The sequence below is a fragment of the Staurois parvus genome, unplaced genomic scaffold, assembly GCF_062004578.1.
Source record: "Staurois parvus isolate SC_StPar_1 unplaced genomic scaffold, SC_StPar_1.0 ptg000216l, whole genome shotgun sequence".
Lineage (NCBI taxonomy): Eukaryota > Metazoa > Chordata > Amphibia > Anura > Ranidae > Staurois > Staurois parvus.
In genome coordinates this window covers 1,910,001-1,932,128 of record NW_028318012.1, presented here as the reverse complement: position 1 = coordinate 1,932,128, position 22,128 = coordinate 1,910,001, and the positions used below count along the sequence as shown (strand labels likewise).

The following is a 22,128-nucleotide window of genomic DNA, read 5'->3' as shown; positions in this document are numbered from 1 at the left end:
ACGCAGTTCAGTGGGTAGAAATAGGAATACACAGTGCAGTGGGTAGATCCAGGCATACTGTACGCAGTTCAGTGGGTAGAAATTGGAATACACAGTGCAGAGGGTAGAACCAGGTATACTGTACACAGTGCAGTGGGTAGAAATAGGAACACACAGTGCAGTGGGTAGAACCAGGCATACTGTACAGAGTTCAGTGGGTAGAAATAGGAATACGCAGTGGGTAGAACCAGGCATACTGTACGCAGTTCAGTGGGTAGAAATTGGAATACACAGTGCAGTGGGTAGAACCAGGCATACTGTACAGAGTTCAGTGGGTAGAAATTGGAATACACAGTGCAGTGGGTAGAACCAGGCATACTGTACGCAGTTCAGTGGGTAGAAATAGGAATACGCAGTGCAGTGGGTAGTACCAGGCATACTGTATGCAGTTCAGTGGGTAGAAGTTGGAATACACAGTGCAGTGGGTAGAACCAGGCATACTGTACAGAGTTCAGTGGGTAGAAATAGGAATACACAGTGCAGTGGGTAGAACCAGGCATACTGTACAGAGTTCAGTGGGTAGACATTGGAATACACAGTGCAGTGGGTAGAACCAGGTATACTGTACACAGTGCAGTGGGTAGAAATAGGAACACACAGTGCAGTGGGTAGAACCAGGCATACTGTACAGAGTTCAGTGGGTAGAAATAGGAATACGCAGTGGGTAGAACCAGGCATACTGTACGCAGTTCAGTGGGTAGACCTAGGCGTACTCAGCGCAGTGATTGTCTGGAATGGGATTCCCATGTGAGTCACCACATATGAAGCAGCAGCAGCTGCTCTCAGACACCTTCTGTCCGGTCTGACATTATCATCTCCCTCCTGCCTCTTATGGGGGGTCTGGGGATCAGAATGTCTGGGATGATCCTGGATCCCGGCCTATTGATCCCGGCATATGCTCAGGGATTGGATTTCCTGGAGTGCAGAGATCTTTGTCTGCATGGTTCTCTGTGGTCACACTTCCTCTCTCTGGCAGCTTCCAGTCTCGGTGTGACATGGATTGGAGAAGTGGAAATGATGACAATCGCTGTTTAATCACCAACAAGAGGACTTCCTATTCAACAACATACAGAAATGTGGAGCTGTCCTCGAAGGGGGTGAGCAGACTTCTCCCCTAATTACTGGAGGAGATTTCCTGGTGCTGAAAGATAAACCGAGAAGGTTTCAGATCTTCAAACAAAAGTTACAAGTCTGCTGGGTTTAAAAGTTGTTTTCCATGATACACATGTCCATGAAGCATTGTACAGTTGTGACCAAAATTATTCAACCCCCAATGCTGTAAAGGGGTTTAGGGACTATAGTGTACATTTGGAATTGTATTCAGAATCAAATCCTACAAGGACGTTGTAACTACCCAAATGCAACTAAAATGACATCAATTGTTTATGTAATACAGTAGTAAATGGTTCTTATGTGGTTTCTTCATTGCCACAATTATTCAACCCCTTAAAGACTACCACTCTGAAGAACAGAGGTTCATACAGGTGCTTTCCATCAGGTATTGAAAACACCTGTGGATGTCACCGAGCAGCAATCAAGCATAATAAGCACCAATTAGGCAGCTTTAAAATGACTGTGATACTCAGCTCCTTCTAGACATTTACTGGTGTGGTTACAAACATGGTGAAGGCAAGAGAATGGTCCAGGAAGACAAGAGAAGAGGTGATTTCTCTTCACAGGAAGGGCAATGGCTATAAGAAGATTGCAAAGATGTTAAACATACCAAGAGACACCTTAGGAAGCATCATTCGCAAATTCAAGGCAAAGGGCACTGTTGAAACGCTACCTGGTCGTGGCAGAAAGAAGATGCTGACTTCGACTGCTGTGCGCTACCTGAAGCGTAGAGTGGAGAGAAGTCCCCGTGTGACTGCTGAGGAACTGAGAAAAGATTTGTCAGATGTGGGTACAGAAGTTTCAGCCCAGACAATAAGACGCACACTGCGTAATGAAGGCCTCCGTGCCAGAACTCCCAGGCGTACCCCCTTGCTGTCTCCAAAGAATAAGAAGAGTCGACTGCAGTATGCCAAAAGCCATGTGGACAAACCACAAAAGTTGTGGGATAGTGTTCTGTGGACTGATGAAACAAAATTAGAACTGTTTGGGCCCATGGATCAACGCTATGTTTGGAGGAGGAAGAACAAGGCCTATGATGAAAAGAACACCTTGCCTACTGTGAAGCATGGTGGAGGGTCAATCATGCTTTGGGGCTGTTTTGCTTCTGCAGGTACAGGGAAGCTTCAGCGTGTGCAAGGTACCATGAATTCTCTTCAGTACCAGGAGATATTGGATGGAAACGTGATGCAGTCCGTCACACACCTGAGGCTTGGGAGACGTTGGACCTTTCAACAGGACAATGATCCCAAGCATACCTCCAAGTCCACTAGAGCATGGTTGCAGAGGAAAGGCTGGAACATTTTGGAGTGGCCATCGCAGTCACCAGACTTAAATCCGATTGAGAACCTCTGGTGGGACTTAAAGAAAGCAGTTGCAGTGCGCAAGCCTAAGAATGTGACTGAACTGGAGGCCTTTGCCCATGAAGAATGGGCGAAGATACCCGTAGATCGCTGCAAGACACTTGTGTCAAGCTATGCTTCACGTTTAAAAGCTGTTATAACTGTAAAAGGATGCTGTACTAAGTACTAAGATTGAATGTCACTTGGGGGTTGAATAAAACTGATAATGCTGTGAGCACAGAAAAGACATTTGTGGTTATTTCATTATAACTGTTATGTTATATTTGTCTGACCTACAAGTGCCTCTTTAATGTAAATGTAAGCAAGATGACTGAATGATCAAAAGCAATGTCAAACTGGCCAAAACACTCAATTTCAGTGGGGGTTGAATAATTTTGGTCACAACTGTATGTGCCTTAATGGCCCTTTAAAGGAAGACTCAAAGTAAATGTAAATCCCATTACTAAAATCAATATGTTAGGGCTTATTCACATGGGCGGCCAGGGGGCAGGAAAATCAGGCAGTTGGGCTGCAGTTTTATTCCCCCTCCCGACTGCCCACCCAAACACAGAAAAGCAGCCGCTCAGGACTGTAAGCATGCCACAGTCGCAATGCTTTGCGAAAACAATGAAATGGCATGTCACATTCACCAGATCACCAAGTGAATGGGGCTATGCCATAACCGCGCTGCAACCGTGCGCAATGCATGCAGTTGCGGCATGGTGAGTTGGCATTTTGAAGGTTAAAACAGCCAGCAAGGAGGAAACATATCACCTCCACATCATCTCTCAAACAGCCTCTGAAAAGCAATTCACCACTGTTCAAATGGCCAGCAGTAATAGCCTTCTCTTTTGAAAGAGCCCACGATGTTATCTCAAAAGTCATTTTCAATCTTTCTTAATCTGTAGGTTTTATTTAAATACTACCTGCTGATCCTTCCATTGAAGATGTTTGTTTAGGCACTTCCTTTTATAGGGTGACAACGCTTTATCTCCCAATTATGCTCCTGTGTTGTCATATGGACTTGCAATGGAGACTGCAAGCGGCCATTTAACTTCTTGCTGACCACTGAACGTACGTGTATGGTGGTCACACCTAGGCCAAAGCATGCTCCCAGCACAGTAACCCAACTGTCACAGACAGCTTGTGGTCTCTGTGTATGATCAGGAGTCGGCAGGACAGGCTCCCGATCATGTGACCACTTTGATAGCCAGTCATTGCCTCACATCTCAGTGTTAATACCCAGTTAAAGGAAAGGGATGAGGGTCAGGAATGGGTAAAACACACATCACACATGCATGATTATCACCATCACCCTAATAAATGCTATACACCCATGGTTGAAGTACGTATAGATTGAAGTGGCTGAAAAGAGGCTGCGGGAGATCAGCAACACTTAGGTACAACAAAGGATGGAAAAATGGTGAAAACAAGTCTTTTATGGGAAAAAAAAAACATAATAATTGCAGTGATTTAGTGCAGTTAGGGTTCACAAACATCTAATTTAATATATTCTACAATGGAAAAAAAGCCATAAATTATTTGTGTATATATATATATTTATTTTTATATTTCAGGTACTTATATAGTGCTGTCAATTTACGCAGCGCTTTACATATATTGTACATTCACATCAGTCCCTAACCCTTAAGGGGTGTACAATCTAAGGTCCCTAACTCACATTCATACATACACATACTAGGGCCAATTTAGACAGGATCCAATTAACCTACCAGCATGTCTTTGGAGTGTGGGAGGAAACCGGAGTACCCAGAGTAAACCCACACAGGCACAGGGAGAACATGCAAACTTCAGGCAGGTGGTTCCATGGTTGGGATTAGAACCAACGACCCTACTACTGCCAGGCGGAAGTGCTAACCATTTAGACACTGTGCTGCCCAATATATATATATATATATATATATATAAAATTATTATTATTATTATTATTAATAATCATAATAATAATTGTGTATATATATATATACTTTTTTTCTTACGTTCTTACGTATTTACATTATTTATTATATTTATATACTTTTATTTTGCATTTATTAAAATGTTTATATATATATATATATTATTATTTTTTTTACATTTAGAACAGGATTTCACAGGGCAATTTCCTAAATATTTCTGTATCCACCATTACAAAAGATACTATGTCAGCAAGGAAAAACATAAAAACTGTCTTCGGCTCCCCTCCTGAGGCTGCTGACAGCTGCACAGTGCCCAGTTATTGAAAGTCAACTGAAAGTCATTTTTGTGTAGCATTGATATTTTTATTTTCTTTCATTCCATATTTACATCTATGTCTGTTAAATACAAATATATAATTGGTAGCCTCTTCCTCTGGTTGGTCTCTGTGTTCAGCTGGTCGTAGATATTTGTCAGGCAGATAAAATCATACATACCTGGATTGCTGAGAATACATGTTTATTCCCAAGGATAAGGTAGGAGGTGCACAGGGCACAGCAGCAAATGGCAGTACGTATACAACACAGACAGTCTATTGTTCACCTGTTAATTTTTGGCTGGGGGTGCCTACAGCCCATCTGCTTGTGCCAGACATGTGAAACATTGTCCAATCCAGATGGAATGAACTTGATTGGCCACAAATTGTCCTTTTTCTGGATATATTATTAAGGTCAATTAATTAGAAAAAAATCCTTAAAGTGGTTGTAAAGCGCAGACATGAAATATGAACAAAGCATATCCCTCTATAGTGTGTACTTTTCTCAATCCAGAGCACTAAGCGTCATTTCTGTCTACTACCTCATTCCTCTGCTATATGCATGAGTCACTACTGACAAGTTTTCCTGATACCAAGGGAAAATGGTGACAGGGGTGGGCACATACTGTGATTGACAGCCTCAGCTCTGTTCCTGTGTACTGTGATGGAGGGAGAGGGTGTCCTTTTCCTCCAATCAGCTCTCAGAGCTCTCATCACTGATGAAACTTCAGCTCCCCACCTCCTGATTTTCAGAGCTGAGAGATCCTGTGTAAATTTTGCACTTTGAATAGATGAAGGTGGGAGATTGCACTAGATAAACAGGTATAACGTATGTAGGAGGATTTGTTTCATCTCTGTATACCATTTGAGGCCAGTCACTTCACTGGGTGTATGTGAGGGTTTAAAACCACTTTAGGCTCCTCCCACATATTATGACCTGACTGTACAATCTCCTTTAGATCTAGCATTAGCTATGTAGCGCCAGGGCCTGCCGGATGGGATATACACTGCTCAGAAAATTTAAAGGAACATTTTGAAAACACATCATATCTCAATGGGAAAAAAATCTCCTGCTGGATATCTATACTGACATGGACGGGGTAATGTGTTGGGAACGTAAGGATGCCCCATCCTTTGATGGAAATTAAATGTATCAACCTACAGAGGACTGAATTCAAAGACACCCCAAAAATCAAAGTGAAAAAATGATGCAGCAGGCTAGTCCATCTTGCTGAAACGTCATTGCAGCAACTCAAAATGGTACTAATGAGACGACGGATGGTTTCCTGCGGTATTTCATCCCAGATCTGGACCAGGGCATCACTGAGCTCCTGGGCAGTCTGAGGTGCAACCTGGCAGTGTCGGATGGACCAAAACATGACATCCCAGAGGTGTTCTATTGGATTTAGGTCAGACGAGCGTGGGGGCCATTCAATGGTATCAATTCCTTCATCCTCCAGGAACTGCCTGCATACTCTCACCACATGAGGCCGGGCATTGTTGTGCACCAGGAGGAACCCAAGACCCACTGCACCAGCTTAGGGTCTGACAATGGGTCCAGGGTTTTCATCCCGATACCTAATGGCACCCTGACTGCCATTAGATATTGGGATAAATTTCTTGAACCCATTGTCTGTGAGTCCCTCCATGGATATGCCTCCCCAGACCATCAATGACCCACCACCAAAACTGTTATGCTGAACCATGTTACAGGCAGCATAATGTTCTCCATGGCTTCTCAAGACCCTTTCATGTCTGTCACATGTGCTCAGGGTGAACCTGCTCTCATCTGTGAAAGGCACAGGGTGCCAGTGGTGGACCTGCCAATTCTGGTGTTAAATGGCAAATGCCAATCGAGCTCTATGGTGCCTGTTCCTCCTTGCACAAAGGAGCAGATACTGGTCCTGCTGATGGGTTAAGCACCTTCTACGGCCCTGTCCAGCTCTCCTAGAGTAACTTGACTGTCTCCCAGAATCTCCTCCATGCTCTTGAGACTGTGCTGGGAGACACAACAAACCTTCTGGTAATGGCACGTATTGATGTGCCATCCTTGAGGAGTTGGACTGCCTGTGCAACCTCTGTAGGGTCCAGGTTTCGCCTCATGCTGCCAGTAGTGACACTGACCCTAGCCAAATGCAAAACTAGTGAAAAACAGTCAGAAAAGATGAGTAGGGAAAAAATGTCAGTGGCCTCCACCTGTAAAACCATTCCTGTTTTGGGGGTCATCTCATTGTTGCCCATCTAGTGCACATGTCATTAACACCAAAGCAGCTGAAACTGATGAACAACCCCCTCTGCTACTTAACTGATCAATATCCCAGGAGTTTAACTGACTTGATGCTATACTCTGATTAAAACGTGTTCCTTTAATTTTTTTGAACAGTGTATATTGATTGGATTGATCACATAGGTCCTTCTATTACATAGATTTATTAAATTTAAAGTTGGTTGTACAAAGATTCAATGGTCAGATTGTAATGTGTGTGTGGTGACCCTTAGGGAGCCCATAGGTATGGGGGGGGGGTCAGCACAATTCTATGCCCCTCCATCACCCAAGGGGCAAGTACTCTGGGGAATGGAAATCTCCACCTAGCCCGATGTTCTTACTGATGAGAAAGAAGGGGATGCTGCGATTTATTAAATTCACACTTTTGCTGAGGCTCCTTGGGCATTTTTCCACATTTCAGGCTTCAAATTGCAGACCCTCCATATACCCAGTGAAGTGACTGGCCTCAGGTGACACAGAGATGAAACAAATCCTTCTACATAAGTTGTACCTGTTTATCTGAGGTATTTTTTTAAAGCTTATCCGAGAGTTTAGAATAAAGGGGGTAGGGAGCTGAAATCACACACTATAGAGCTCAGTGAGGAGAGCTCTGAGAGCTGATTGGAGGGAAGACACACACACCCTTCCACACAGCTCACAGGAACTTTCCTGAGACTGTCAATCTGCTGGAGGTCCCTCCCTTGTCACCATTCTTCTATTGGTGTCAGGAAACCTGTCAGAAGTGATGCTGACAGCAGAGGAATGAAGCAGTAGACAGAAACGACACTGGTTCACCACCATGGAAAAGCAGTCCAGATGTGTTCCAGATGCGTTTCTGCATGTGCATTTTTGACATGTTTTTGGCATGTTCTGGTGTGCTTTTGATATGGTTTTTTTTACACGTTCTGGTGCATTTTTTATAGTTTCTGGTTCATTTTTCCCTCTTTATCTTCAATTTAAATAGGGACACATGCGTTCCAGTGTGTTTTTGGTGCATTTTGGTACGTTCCAGTGCATTTCGGTGTATTTTTGATGTGTTTCATTGTGTTCCAGTACAGTTCTGTGCAGGAAAAATGCAGCCTGTTCTACTTTTTATTTTTTTCTGCAACCGGAACGCACTGGAACTGCAATCACTGATGTGAACTATGACATTGACAACCATATAACCTACTTTTTGTGCAGTTTGGACACAGAAAAAAATCAACTGAAATGCATGTAGTGTGAACTGACCCTCAGTCTGGGTTCACACTAATGCGGTGTGGGACACCAAATGTAATTCACACAGGAATCGCACCATATTCCTGAGCAAATTACATGCAATGTCTGTGCGGTGCGATTTGAGTCATACATTTTGTTCCGGCACCCGGTGATTGCCAAGTATCTCCGACAGGGGAGAGACCTGTATATAAACAATACAGATCTCTCCCGTCAGCTCCTGCACACTGCTTTGTATGACTCTGCATAGCAGTGTGCTTACAGTGAAACACACAGACAGCCCCCATAGTGGTACAGCACACAGTTAACCCTTTGATCCCGGCAGATGTTAACCCTTTCATGCCCCGTTCCATTAGTACAGTGTCAGTGCTTTTTATTAGCATCGATCACTGTATCAGTGTCACTGGGGATGTCAATGTGTCAGAATGCCCGCCGCAGTCCCTCATAAGTCGCTGATCACTGCCATTACTAGTAAAAAAAAATTCCAATATATACCGCCAATTGTAAATGCTATAATTTTCATGTAAACTAATTAATTTACACATATTGGGATTTTTTTTTAGCAAAGACATTTAACAGAATTCATTTTGGTCTAAATTTTAGTGATTTTTACAATTTTTTTACTGGACATGTTTAATAGCAAAAAGTCAAAAATATTGTTTCTTTTTCAAAATTGTCATTCTTTCTTTATTTAAAGCACGCAAAAATAAAAAATGCACAGGCGATCAAATATCACCAAAAGAAAGCTCTATTTGTGGGGAAAAAAGAACGTAAATTTCATTTGGGTGCAGCGTTGCATGACAGCGCAATTGTCAGTTAAAGTAATGCAGCGCCATATCGCCAAAAATGGAAGGCGGTAAATCCTTTGAGGTGGTTAAGAACCATTGTGATGGGCAAGTAATCCAAACCATTTAATCAATTGTTCCCCCAAATCAGAAGCCAGCTGTCAGGCTTGGGGGTCCTGCCATAGACATGAGAACATTGCCGAATCTTGCCAAAAACATCTGGATCTGGTAAATGTCATCTCATGTCTGTGGACAGCTTTGCTGACCAACTGCTGCAATTCAAAAAAAAAAGTAAAAAATAAGCAGATTGTATTGTTTGCAATCAGCCTGAGCAGACTGATAGACTTACACTGAGATAAGAGGAGCAGGAAATCGCAGGCAATGTGTTACATTGATAAACAACAAGCACAGCCATATGTAGAGCAATGGGCACATTTAAATGTCCCTACATATGAAACTAAATATTACAAACAGAATTCTTTTTCTTTTTTTTTTTGGTTTTCTATATAGCATGTGAAACTAGTCATTGATGTCCAGCAAATGCTGCAGTTGTGCTAAAGTCAGAAAGTCACTCAGTTTACTTGAATATAGGTTCTCTGTAATTCAGTGTATCCAGATTCCAGAGGACTCCTCACATGGTGGGTGAGAGAGTCTGCAGATAATGTCTGTGCTGTGTGATGTGATTTTCCCTTTATGCTCGCTATGTCACAACTCTAGTTTCAAACATCCAGGTTTAAATTTAACTAAAGCTGGCCGTACATGGATAGAAAATCTTTTGAAAAAAATGTTAATTCTTGATAAAGATCTGTAGAATGCCTGTGTGGTAATGCCATCATTATATCAAATAGTTTTCCCCACTTGTTGACATTGTATCGATCATTAACGACATAAATTGTACATTTGTTGTCGATCAATCACACGATTCTGGGGTAATATTTTCACGCTCACATGCGCTGTACGTTTTTCAAACTATTTACAATCTATGCCAGTACTTAATCGTTCGATTAGGCAGCAAAACTCAGACGTGACGGATCGTTCTTTTGGCAAAAAACATTGCATTTTGAGAATCAACATGAGCCCACTAACATTTTGAAAATCGAACGATCAAGCTTATGGAACGATTTTCTATCCATGTGCAGCCAGCTTTAGGGATGTAAGAATGGAGTCACTATTGATGCTTTTATATATTCTGTGTATGGGGGCTGCAATGAGCTGGAGGTGGGCGTGTTTAGGATTTCCTCTCTTGCATTGAAAGCGTGCAAGCGCAAGGTGTTCCCAGATCATGAGACTATGAACAGAATGGAGAGGAATGTACTGGAGCTGTACATTATCACCTGGATACAAAATAAAGTATGTAACTGGTAGTTTGTGTTCCCTGTTTATGTCTCAAAGCTTCATTTTCACTTCTAACTGATTAAATTTCCAAGACTTTGGATTCTCTCGAAAAGTTTGTTCATCTCTCTGGTGTCCCTGTGCCCTACAGATGTGACCTCACCCATAGAGATGGAGAATGCCAGCCTCCCCCCAGCTGGGGGCTCTCTGTGCATGTACAGCTGGGAGCCAAGCACAACACTGAGCCCCCCTTCCCTGGAATTAGTCATTATTTCAATGTTTGCCCAGAAGATATGATTGTATTTCACAGCAGATCATATTTCTTCTATCTTTCAGCTTTGGAATCATCCAGCAGGGTTAGAAAACTAAACTCATCCCTGGATTTTAGATAATTGGCCCCTAAAAAAACCTCCATGAACAAACTCTAGTTCAACAAGGCAGAGGACTAAAGAGCAGATCTGGGAGAGTTAATGACCAGACCATTGCCAGGGACATTCATACTCAGAGCATTAACCCAGGCATTAGAGGGTTAACCCTCTGATGTCACTTTGCCAGCAACAAGAGGGATGGATGGATAGAGAAAGAATTGAAAATATAGATAGATAGATAGATAGATAGATAGATAGATAGATAGATAGATAGAAAGAAAGAAAGAAAGAAAGAAAGAAAGAAAGAAAGAAAGAAAGAAAGAAAGAAAGAAAGAAAGAAAGAAAGAAAGAAAGTTGATAAATACATGGATCCATAAACTGATAGATATAGCAAATGGATGGATGGATGGATGGATGGATACAGAGATTTAGACGAGCCAACGAAAGAAAGAAAAAAAAAAAGAAAAAGAGAGGGAGGAAGGAAGGAAAAGATCACTTGCATGGATAAATAAACATTACAGAAATAAGGTGAACCATTTGGAGAAGGAGAATGGATGGTTGAGCCATACCGATAAATAGTAACGTCCTTTAAAAAAAATTATATATTACAGGGAAAGAAACTGGACAGAGAAAAAGAAATGATGCAAAAAAAAGATACTTAAAATACAGGTAGATAGATAGATAGATAGATAGATAGATAGATAGATAGATAGATAGATAGATAGATAGATAGATAGATAGATATGGATGCAATGATTGACAGATACAGGAAAATGGATGTATGGATGGATGGGTAGATTTAGGGATCCATGCCCATAGATAGACAGATATTTTGATTGTGGAGAGATGTATGGACGGAGAAGAAAATCGAGAGGATGCCATGTAAGTGATGCAGAGTATGAACATACGATAAAATGTCGCACATGCATGGGGTGTGTACCCTCCCAGCACACTCCATCACAAACCAGGGCTCTGGCAGGCTGAGGGTCAAGAGGTGTCAGCCCTGTATGTACGGATAGTATGATGAAAGTTCCAGGACCCCCACCACGAGTATAGAGTATTCGGAATGGAGATAGGACTTCTGATGAAGTTCTCCTTCTCTAATAATAAAGCGCCGGCTGGATTCCGACCTGTTAGAAGTCAGCCATGAAGGGGTTAACTATAGAGGGTAAAAGCGCTGATTGGCTCCCATTGCTCCAATATCTGCATGAAACAATGAGCACTGTGTGACTACGAGGAAGTCCCCTCCGAATCCAGTGTGTGGGGACACAGGGGGGCGAAACTGAAGAATGTTACAGTGATCTCTGTCCACAGCGCAGGACAAGAGAGGATCCACCCAATGTACAATATATACTGTACGGATACTAATATAGAACATGTCTAGATAGTATAGGATATGGAATTCACAGTGTAGAGTGGACCTGTACAGAGCACGAAATAGCCTGCAGACAGTGCAGTATATACATAGAGAGGACAATATATAGTGTGTACACCGTGTATAGGGCTTTTGTAGACAGCATAGGACAATATATAGTGAACACAGTGTATAGGGATGCTGTAGGAAGTACAGAAGATGTATCTTACACAGAGTGCAGACATATACATATATATATATATATATATATATATATATATATATATATATTGTACTGAACAGGTAGGTAGCACAGTACCGAATATACGTATACTGTATAAATCTGTCGATGCATGGTATATATTTTATCTGTAGACAGGACAGAATACATATTGCACACAGTGTCCAGAAAATCTTTAGACACTACAGTACGTAATATATATTGCACAGAGTGTGTAGTACATATGCAGCTAGTGCAGTACAGAGCACCTACTGTACACAGTGTACAATGAACATGTAGACAGTACAGGATATATATTGTACAATCTATATTGAACATGTATGCAAGACAGGACAGAATAAGTACTGTCTACATTTTGTGGAGCGAATTTCAGACAGTCTAAAATAGATGTACAATGCATGGATAATCTATGGACAGCACAGTACAGAACACACACTACACACACAGGATAGTACAGTGGTTAGTGAATCTAGAAGCAGTATAGAATGTAGAATGCAAAAACAAGTTAGAGTCAATTTATACACATTTATACATACTGAACAAAAGGTAGTGTGCATTTGTAGACGGTATAGGATGTATACTGCATATACAAGGTAGGATTAATATATAGAATATCCACTATATGAACAGAGTGTAGTGAATCTATAGACAGTACAGAATATACACTGTGCACACAACCTGTATAGACAGTACAGTACAGGATATATATGCTATGCACACAACCTGTACACAGTACAAGATATACATACTGAGCACACAACCTGTAGACAGTAAAATATATACATACTGAGCACACAACCTGTAGACAGTACAAGGTATACATATTGTGCACACAACCTGTAGACAGTAAAATATATATATACTGTGCACACAACCTGTAGACAGTACAAGATATACATACTGTGCACACAACCTGTAGACAGTACAATATATATATACTGTGCACACAACCTGTAGACAGTACAAGATATATTTATATACTGTGCACACAACCTGTATAGACAGTACAGAATATATTTATATACTGTGCACACAACCTGTATAGACAGTACAGTACAGAATATATATACTGTGCACACAACCTATTTAGATAGTACAGTACAGAATATATATACTGTGCACACAACCTGTATACACAGCACAGTACAGAGTATATATACTGTGCACACAACCTGTATAGATAGTACAGTACAGAGTATATATACTGTGCACACAACCTGTATAGATAGTACAGTACAGAGTATATATACTGTGCACACAACCTGTATAGATAGTACAGTACAGAGTATATATACTGTGTACACAACCTGTATAGATAGTACAGTACAGAGTATATATACTGTGCACACAACCTGTATAGATAGTACAGTACAGAGTATATATACTGTGTACACAACCTGTATAGATAGTACAGTATAGAATATATATATTGTGCACACAACCTGTAGACAGTACAAGATATATAAAGTTCACACAACCTGTATATACAATACAGAATGTATACTGTTAACACAACCTGTATAGACAGTACAGGGAATGTATACTGTGCACACAACTTGTATAGATAGTACAGGATATATATACTGTGTACACAATCTGTATAGACAGTACAGGATATATAAAGTTCACACAACCTGTATATACAGTACAGGATGTATACTGTGCGCACAACTTGTATAGACAGTACAGGATATATATATACTGTGCACACAACCTGTATAGACAGTACGTGATGTATACTGTGCACACAACCTGTATAGACAGTACAGTACAGAGTACATATACTGTGCACACAACCTGTACAGACAGTACAGTACAGGGAATATACTGTATATTGGGTGTATAATGTGGACAGTTTGTGGACTATCTGATAAAATCTCATCAGCAAGGAGTTCCCGACCCAATACTGGTGGCACAAATACATGTGTACAATGTATATAATGTATTACAATTGATCACATTAGAAACTGTACAAAAATGTACATTCAGATCCATCTACCTATATCTATTTATTACATAGCACATATTCACACCCAGCAATACACCCACCCACAGACACATATGTACATATACACATAAATACATACAACATATTGCACATATGGTAACATAAAATGTCTTTACTACAATATGTGTTGGGGGGTTGGGGGGCAATTAAGTGCCTAAGAATACTTATTACTAATTTCTAATTTACATGTAAATTCATACACACACATACACACACACACACACACACACATATATATGTATATATATATATATATATATATATATATATATATATACATACATACATATATCATACTTACCACATATTTAAGCTCCAAAAAGTATTACTAACCTACATTCTAAAGATCCGTTTGTTATCTATATTCCAGCACAAGGCTTGCACTGAACATAACTTTTACCATTTCTTTCTCAGCTATTAATAATGGTATTTAATAACTATGAGATTCCAAGACCCCAGAGAGGTTAAAAATCGATTCCTAGACTCTTTTTATGAAGCTTTTTCTCCCCATCCCCGTGTAGAACAAGCCCAGCAGGGTTGTGTCGTACGGAGTGGGGGAGAGCAGAGAGCCCAGCACTGGTTAAATCACTTAGCTCGCTGTCCTCCCCTGGGATGAAGGCTTGAATTAGTTAATATTGCTCAGTCCTTACTACATAGCTGAACTCCAGATGTGAAGGATAACTGTCTCCCTAGAATCTCAGCACCTGATTGGCTCAGGACGGCAACGTCACATTAGAATCTTTTGAGTGATGATTCAATTAGGCATACAGTAAGTCAGAAACATAATGGAAGTGATAGCAGGCAGCAAGCCTACCCATTTATCGTTTTCATTTCTATCCTGCACTGGGATATTGAAGTTGAAATTCTGATTAGAGTTGCTATGGGTAACAGCTGCACTTTTTTTTTCTTCTGGATCAGACCATGTCCTTTTGCATCAGTCAAGGTCCTTCTGGATCAGCCAAGAACCTTCTAAAGCAATATGGATCAGTCAAGGTCCTTCTGAACCAATATCGATCAGTCAAGGTCCCTCAGAAGCAATATGGATCAGTCAAGGTCCCTCTGAAGCAGTATGGATCAGTCAAGGTTCTTCCGATCCAATATGGATCAGGCAAGGACCCTCTGAACCAATATGGATAAGTCAAGGTCCTTCTGAACCAATATGGTTCAGTCAAAGGCCCTTTGAACCAATATGGATCAGTCAAGGTCCTTCTGAACCAACATTGTTCAGTCAAGGTCCTTCTGGATCATTCATGATCCTTCTGAACCAATTTGGATTAGCCAAGGTCCTTCTGAACCAATATATATCAGTGAAGGTCTTTCTGAACCAATATGGATCAGTCAAGGTCCTTCTGAACCAACATGGTTCAGTCAAGGTCCTTCTGGATAATTCATGATCCTTCTGAACCAATCTGGATAAGCCACGGTTCTTCTGAACCAATATGGATCAGTCAAGGTCCTTCTAAACCAATATGAATCAGTCAAGGTCCTCCTGGATCAGTCGTGATCCATCTGAACCAGCCGGATCAGTCAAATCCTTCTGGTCCGGTCTGAATCAACCAGGATCCTCCTGAACCGATCTGGATCAGTCAAGTTCAACTCTTTTTCCAAAAATACACACACCCACCTCCAACCTTGTAAAACTCAGCATGCATTTAGAAAAGAAAGTCTAAAAAAAAGTCCAACAGCATCCTAAAACATCTTTTACAAAATACATGCAGTATCCGCAATTTAATTTTCATGACAATCATGCACATATAGCAGCCGACACCATCCCATAAACCAGTTAGAAGTTTACCTTGTCCAACTGCAGTAACCCCTAGCAACCTGAGACAGCCAAAGACGCCATCCGGTTGCCATAGGTTACTGTCAATTGCATCCTGCGCTCCAGAATAAAATCTAACATAATGCAAAACACAAAACAAGCAATCTAAAATATAAAACAAACAAACAACAAGAAAATAAAATAAAATAAACAAGCAAGGATTTCTTACACAACACTCGATTGTAATTTATAAACTGAAAATAAAACAAACAAATAAAAAAAACTGCAATATTGTAACAAAGATGTACAAAGAGAGGAAAAAAAAAAGAAAAGAGGGGGATCCTTTAGGCAGCCTTGTTCCCAATGTGATACAATGTAGACTTGTCGATGGCAGCGCTGGGATCTAAAGAGGGAGACCTCAGTAAGTTGAAGTTCCATTGGGTTCTAAGAAGTGTGATTGGTGCAAAATGTTTTCAGTCTTGTATCCAGTAGGATTTAGTGACGAAGATAATGATGGCAAGGACTTGATGGCTGGGGAGGGGGAGAGAAAAAAAAGAAAGGGGGGGGGGGAGGTAGGGAGGAGATGAGGTTGGGTGGGGGAAGAAGAAGAGAGAAGAGGAGAAGAGGTTTTTTTTTGGGGGGGGGGTGGATAAGGGAGGTGGAATTTAATTTCTACCACTAAGCGTTTGCTAAGACTTCAAGGTATAATCTAACCCAGATCTTTTCCCACAGAGAAACTTGGTGATCACGTTTTTCACATGATGCTCACGTTTGGTGCTCAATTATCCCTCCCCACAAAGATAGGTGGCGTGTGTCTCAGGGTCTCCACTCTGAACAACAAGAAAAAAATGTCATTAGGAACAGCCTAGCGTCACGTCAGACCGTCCCCAGGTTCGTGTTTCGTGAAGTGGCAGTGAGAGATCAGTGCTAACCTGCTCTGCAGGAATAACGGTCCATCCCTGCCTTGACTCTTCTCTTGGCTTTACAATTTCTCCAGGAGCTTCTCCTTCACTTTGTTCCTCCTAAAAGCCTAGTCCTACATGGTCCTGCACACCTCATCCCAACCACCCACCGGGCTTTAAAGGTAGGTCCTTTCCATGATCTTTAATCCAAACCTCAGCTAGGTAGAGCCCCTAGATGTCCCCTTCCTTTAATAAAAACAAAAAAGACCAAAACAAAACTGGGGACCACTAGAGCATCCTAGCCCACACAAGATCCTTCACCTGGATGGGCAGGTAATACTCAAACCAGACATTTATTTTATTTTATTTTACATTTTCCACTCCCTTTAATATTTGAAGGATATTTTTTTTCAATATACAGAATTATTTCACAGTTTACACCAAGTTGGCTTTTTATTAAACTAGATTTTTGTGACTTTTGTGCACAAGCTTTTTTATTTTCCAAAAAAAGCCCTTACCCAAAGCAAATATTTCTGTACATTTAGCAAGTTTCATTTCTGTAAATTTAATTTAATGTACTGTAATTTTTTGGTGTATTACCTAACACCTCTTGATAAACAGAAGTGAAAGTCGACTTTGGAATTCAGATGGGGGGTTAAAAAAAACAAAAACGCTTATTTTGAAATATCCACCTGGAACCTTACTAGGTTACAATTTTTTATATATATATTTAGGGTTTTTTTTTTGTTTGGCACTTTTCTTTAATGTTTGCTTACTTTTTTTCTTGATCCATTGCATTAAATATCACATACACATAGACAGCCTTAGTTTTCTAAAATACACCCTACACCTCTTACCTCCTGTTAGTTTTTTAAAATACAATACCTAAACCTTTTACCTCCTGTTAGCATTCTAAAATACACCACCTATACATCTTACCTCCTGTTAGCTTTCTAAAATAAACCACCTATACATCTTACCTCCTGTTAGCTTTCTAAAATACACCACCTATACATCTTGACTCCTATTAGATTTTCTAAAATACACCACCTATACATCTTGACTCCTATTAGATTTTCTAAAATACACCACCTATGCCTTTTAACTCCTCTAAGGTTTTTTACACAACCTACACCTCTTACCTCCTCTTAGTATTTTAAAATAACTACCTATACCTTTCACCTCCTCTTAATTTTATTAAAAAAAAATACACCACCTATACCTCTCATCTTCTCTTAGTATTCTATTAGAATTCTTAAATAACCACCTATACCTTTCACCTACTTTTAGTATTCTAAAATACACCACTTATACCCCTCACCTCCTCTTAGTATTCTATTAGTATTCTTAAATAACCAGCTATACCTTTCACCTTCGCTTAGTATTCTAAAATACATCATCTATACCCCTCACCTACTCTTAGTATTCTAAAATACACCACCTATACCCCTCACCTCCTCTTAGTATTCTAAAATACACAACCTATACCTCTCACCTACTCTTAGTATTCTAAAATACACGACCCATACCCCTCACCTCCTCTTAGTATTTTAAAATACACAACCTATACCCCCACCTCCTTTTAGTATTCTAAAATACACAACCTATACCCCTCACCTCCTCTTAGTATTCTAAAATACACAACCTATACCCCTCACCTCATCTTAGTATTCTAAAATACACAACCTATACCCCTCACCTCCTCTTAGTATTCTAAAATACACAACCTATACCCCTCACCTCATCTTAGTATTCTAAAATACACAACCTATACCCCTCACCTCCTCTTAGTATTCTAAAATACACAACCTATACCCCTCACCTCATCTTAGTATTTTAAAATAACTACCTATACCTTTCACCTCATCTTAGTTTTGTAAAATACACAACCTATACCTCCCATCTCCTCTTAGTATTCTAAAGTATACTACCTATACCCCTCACCTCCTCTTAGTATTCTAAAATACACCACCTATACCCCTCACCTCCTCTTAGTATTTTAAAATACACCACCTATACCCCTCACCTCCTCTTAGTATTCTAAAATACACCACCTATACCTTTGACTCTAGTGGGACCCCCTTTTTTAATTTACCCCCAAATATTTTTACATTTAACTTTTTTTATTATTATTCTTCTTACATTTAGTGTAAATAAAAGTGACAGCTGCCAAAATGATCTGAGCCTACTATGCAGAGCAAGCCATAGTTGTGACTGTGTTGGCCAATGTGTTTAGTTTGCCCTTGTTTGTTTTAACACCCCAAGAGCTGAAGTTCCCCTACACACAGCCCATAGCCCATCCTAGTGTGTGTGTGTCATTTGTTTGGGACTTGTGTGTTTATGTACATGTGAATTAGTGAGCCTTGCTTTCACACTTTTTTTAAAGGGAGGCTGGGGGGGGAGGCTATGTGTTAGAAGTGGAGGCTAACTCTTAAATGTAAAGGTGATCTTGAAGGAGCTGCTGGACTTTAAGGGTTAATTGTCCTTGTCTTAAGGGTTGCATCTGTTCCCATGTTCAAACTAAACTTGGGAGCAACAACTAAAATCTTGGGCTCCCACAGCCCCCTACCCCCCCCCCCTCCTCCTCCTACCACCCCCCCCCCCTTCTTTACATTTTGACAGAAACTATCTAAAATTCAACTTTTTTTCCCACATCAAGGTTTACACCCCTAAACACCAGCATTGCTTGCTGTTCCCTGAGCTGCAAGCCCAGTTTGATCACACTTACGTTAGCCAAAAGAAGTAAGAGGGGGGGGAGGGGGTGCCTTGGAACTTGGGGTGTCCTTACTCCAGAGCTTCGGAACCCAAGGCATCATTGCCAGCCCTCCTGGTTAATTACAGTCAGTGTCCACAGATCTGCATATCCTATTACACTCAAAGTTGAGCTGAGAGGTCTGGGCGAGGATGCAAAGTAGAAAAAAACAGGGGGGGAAGCTTTGAGTCATCCTAGCAGAAGACAGAGTCCTGTGCAAGATGTAGATCTGCTGGGATCTGGCTACCGGTGCTTAAAAAAAAAAAAAGAAAAAGGGGAGCCCCTTATACATGAGCAATCAGCAGCCCAGGAAGGAGGACTTCAAGCCAGCAAAGGACTGAGTTGAGAGGCAAGGGGGGGAAAAAAGAGAGAGTGAGAGGAAGATCTGTCGCAATCTTTGGCGCCCTGCTTTTTTAAATGGGATCTATCAATGCCCACTGTGTGCCTGTGTTTGCTCCGTTGTCAGAGTCGACGTGCTCCTCCTGAATCATTCTGTCCATGAGAACTGGCGTCTGATCCACTCTTATCAATGAAGCAGGACATGATGGCGGATGGCCCCAGGTGTAAGAGGCGAAAACAAGCCAATCCAAGGAGGAAAAACGGTAAGGACTTGGGGTACACCAGCACCCCCCCCCCCCTCTTTTATTGCTGTTTGTTCCTTGTGGTGGTTTGCTTTGTGCAGAGTTGAGGACCTTCTTAGAGTGTCAGGGATGGTGGGATCAACTCCCAGGTCTTCTGCTCTCTCTTTCTCTGTCCATGGGTGAGTCGGGGAGGGTCGCAGCTTTGCTGGGGGGCTTGCTGGAGTCCCCCTACCTCTGCAGGCAGGCTTGCTGGAAACTTTGGGCAGCTTCACATAACGGTTCCTGCAGGCAAGGAGTGACAACGCAGACCGCTAGCTTTCCTCTCTTTCTTCTCTGTCCTCCCCCTCCTCAGCCTCTGCAGGCTCAGCTTACAGGCAAAGCACAGCAGCGAGCAGCCCAAGCCACCCAGCAGCTGCTTCGTGCATGCGGGGCTAGCTGGCTGGAAAGCCCTGCACCCCCCCCCCCCCACCCTACCCAACCCTGCGCCCCATCCAAAGCTCAGCTTTCTGGTTTGTTTCTATGACCCCCCCAGACCCCCTTCATGTTCCTAGGAGGAGGGAGGTGGGGGTTGGGGGGGGTGCGACAATACAAGGGGGTTCTGCTTCACAGATCAGCCAAGTATTCTGGGGATCCCCCTCCCCACCCTTAGCTGAGCTAGACTTTTTTTTTTTTCTTTAATTAGGCTTGGTATTAGAGACACAGAGAAGGCTTTACTACTTCTGGGTGTGTTGTCAGCATGTGGACTTGGGCTCGAATTTTTTTTTTCTTTTTATCTCCCTCTTCTTTATCTTTTAGTGGTCTGGGGGGGCTTCAGATAGACCTCTTCTCAGTCTCTTCCCAGATCTCCAGCACTTCTCCACTACTTCAGAAAACTTTTATTTAAAGGCATGAGAGCTGGGATTGAATAGTCTCTAGGTTCTTCAGCAGCTTCAATTATTTGTGACCCTCTTCTTGTAGCTTAACCCTTCCCAGGCCAGCCTGCTCTTTCAGCAGTGGCAAAAAAAAAAACTTGAATGTGTTCAGGATTTGATGTAAATTTGTGTCACCTTGCTTTGGTTACATACTGGGCTGATGGAGGTGCTGAGCTAGAGGCAACAGGGATATGGGGGTGGGTGGGTGTGTGTGGGGGGGTTGCTTTAGTTGGGTGCAGCCACCTTTGAACTGTGTTGCTTATTTTACTAATTAAAAAATGTAGCCTAGCCTAGGAGACCTCATAAGCTCTGCTATCTGGTCTGAAGTTTTGTTTTTTTTTTACCCCTGTCTATCATAGTTTGAGGTGGTCTCTTCTATAATCCAGACCTCCCATCGCAAACAACACCAATTTTAAGCCTAGAGTACAATTACAAGTAATGTTTTCATTCGCCCATGTTCCATAAGACCATTTTATTAAATGCCCCTCATTGATTTTGTTTGCAATCAATGTCTGGGTGATGGGGACATCATTCCCTTTTTGGCAGGCTGCAAGGACAAATGCTGAGAAATTAGTCACTACATATATATAGATATATATATATATCTATATATATATCTATATATATAATTTTACACACTTTTCAGCAAGTATTTGCTGTTCTATACTCAGCTGAAGTTTAGTACAGTTACCATGCTTATCTTGCCTCCTAAGCTGTTCTATCTCATGTAAGTCACATGTGTTGTGGTTGATGAGCTGCAATTGTCTTACATATTTCCTCCTCCCTTAAAATAGTTTTTTTTTTTCGTTGTAAGGTACAGCTATAAAAAGATTTTACAGTCATGCTGTAAATCAAAAATGACTTGAAACACACCTGCATCTAGGCTATATTTGACATAGCTTTGAACTAGAATTTAATATAGGTTG

The 22,128-nt window shown here is 41.2% G+C and overlaps 2 protein-coding genes across 8 annotated transcripts in view; one reads left to right on the top strand and one right to left on the bottom strand.

The window, feature by feature from the left end:
- Positions 1-4,030: 4,030 nt before the first annotated feature.
- On the bottom strand, positions 4,031-20,735 carry LOC149460945 (uncharacterized). 6 transcript variants are annotated; one of them, XM_089679032.1, is made up of 3 exons: positions 18,051-19,542; positions 17,939-18,008; positions 4,031-17,897 (listed from the first exon to the last, which is right to left on the bottom strand). In XM_089679032.1, exon 3 carries the CDS (start codon positions 14,208-14,210, stop codon positions 13,260-13,262), a length of 951 nt encoding a protein of 316 aa, XP_089535158.1. In that variant the 5' UTR covers positions 14,211-17,897; positions 17,939-18,008; positions 18,051-19,542; the 3' UTR covers positions 4,031-13,259. The 6 variants fall into 6 exon arrangements, with proteins under 6 accessions (XP_089535158.1, XP_089535160.1, XP_089535159.1 ...); XM_089679034.1 differs by lacking the exons at positions 17,939-18,008; positions 18,051-19,542 and adding an exon at positions 19,687-20,735 and having other exon boundaries at positions 4,031-16,886; XM_089679033.1 differs by lacking the exons at positions 17,939-18,008; positions 18,051-19,542 and adding an exon at positions 19,687-20,735 and having other exon boundaries at positions 4,031-16,587.
- The window catches only part of ZEB2 (zinc finger E-box binding homeobox 2), a 197,047-nt gene continuing 191,710 nt past the window's right edge, over positions 16,792-22,128 (top strand). Inside the window, exons 1-2 of one of the 2 annotated variants that reach the window (XM_089679028.1) lie at positions 16,792-17,140; positions 20,177-20,312. In XM_089679028.1, coding sequence (XP_089535154.1) covers positions 20,240-20,312 — 73 coding nt within the window. In that variant the 5' untranslated portion in view covers positions 16,792-17,140; positions 20,177-20,239. The remainder of the gene's footprint in view (positions 17,141-20,176; positions 20,313-22,128) is intronic. The other variant, XM_089679029.1, reaches the window with a different exon arrangement.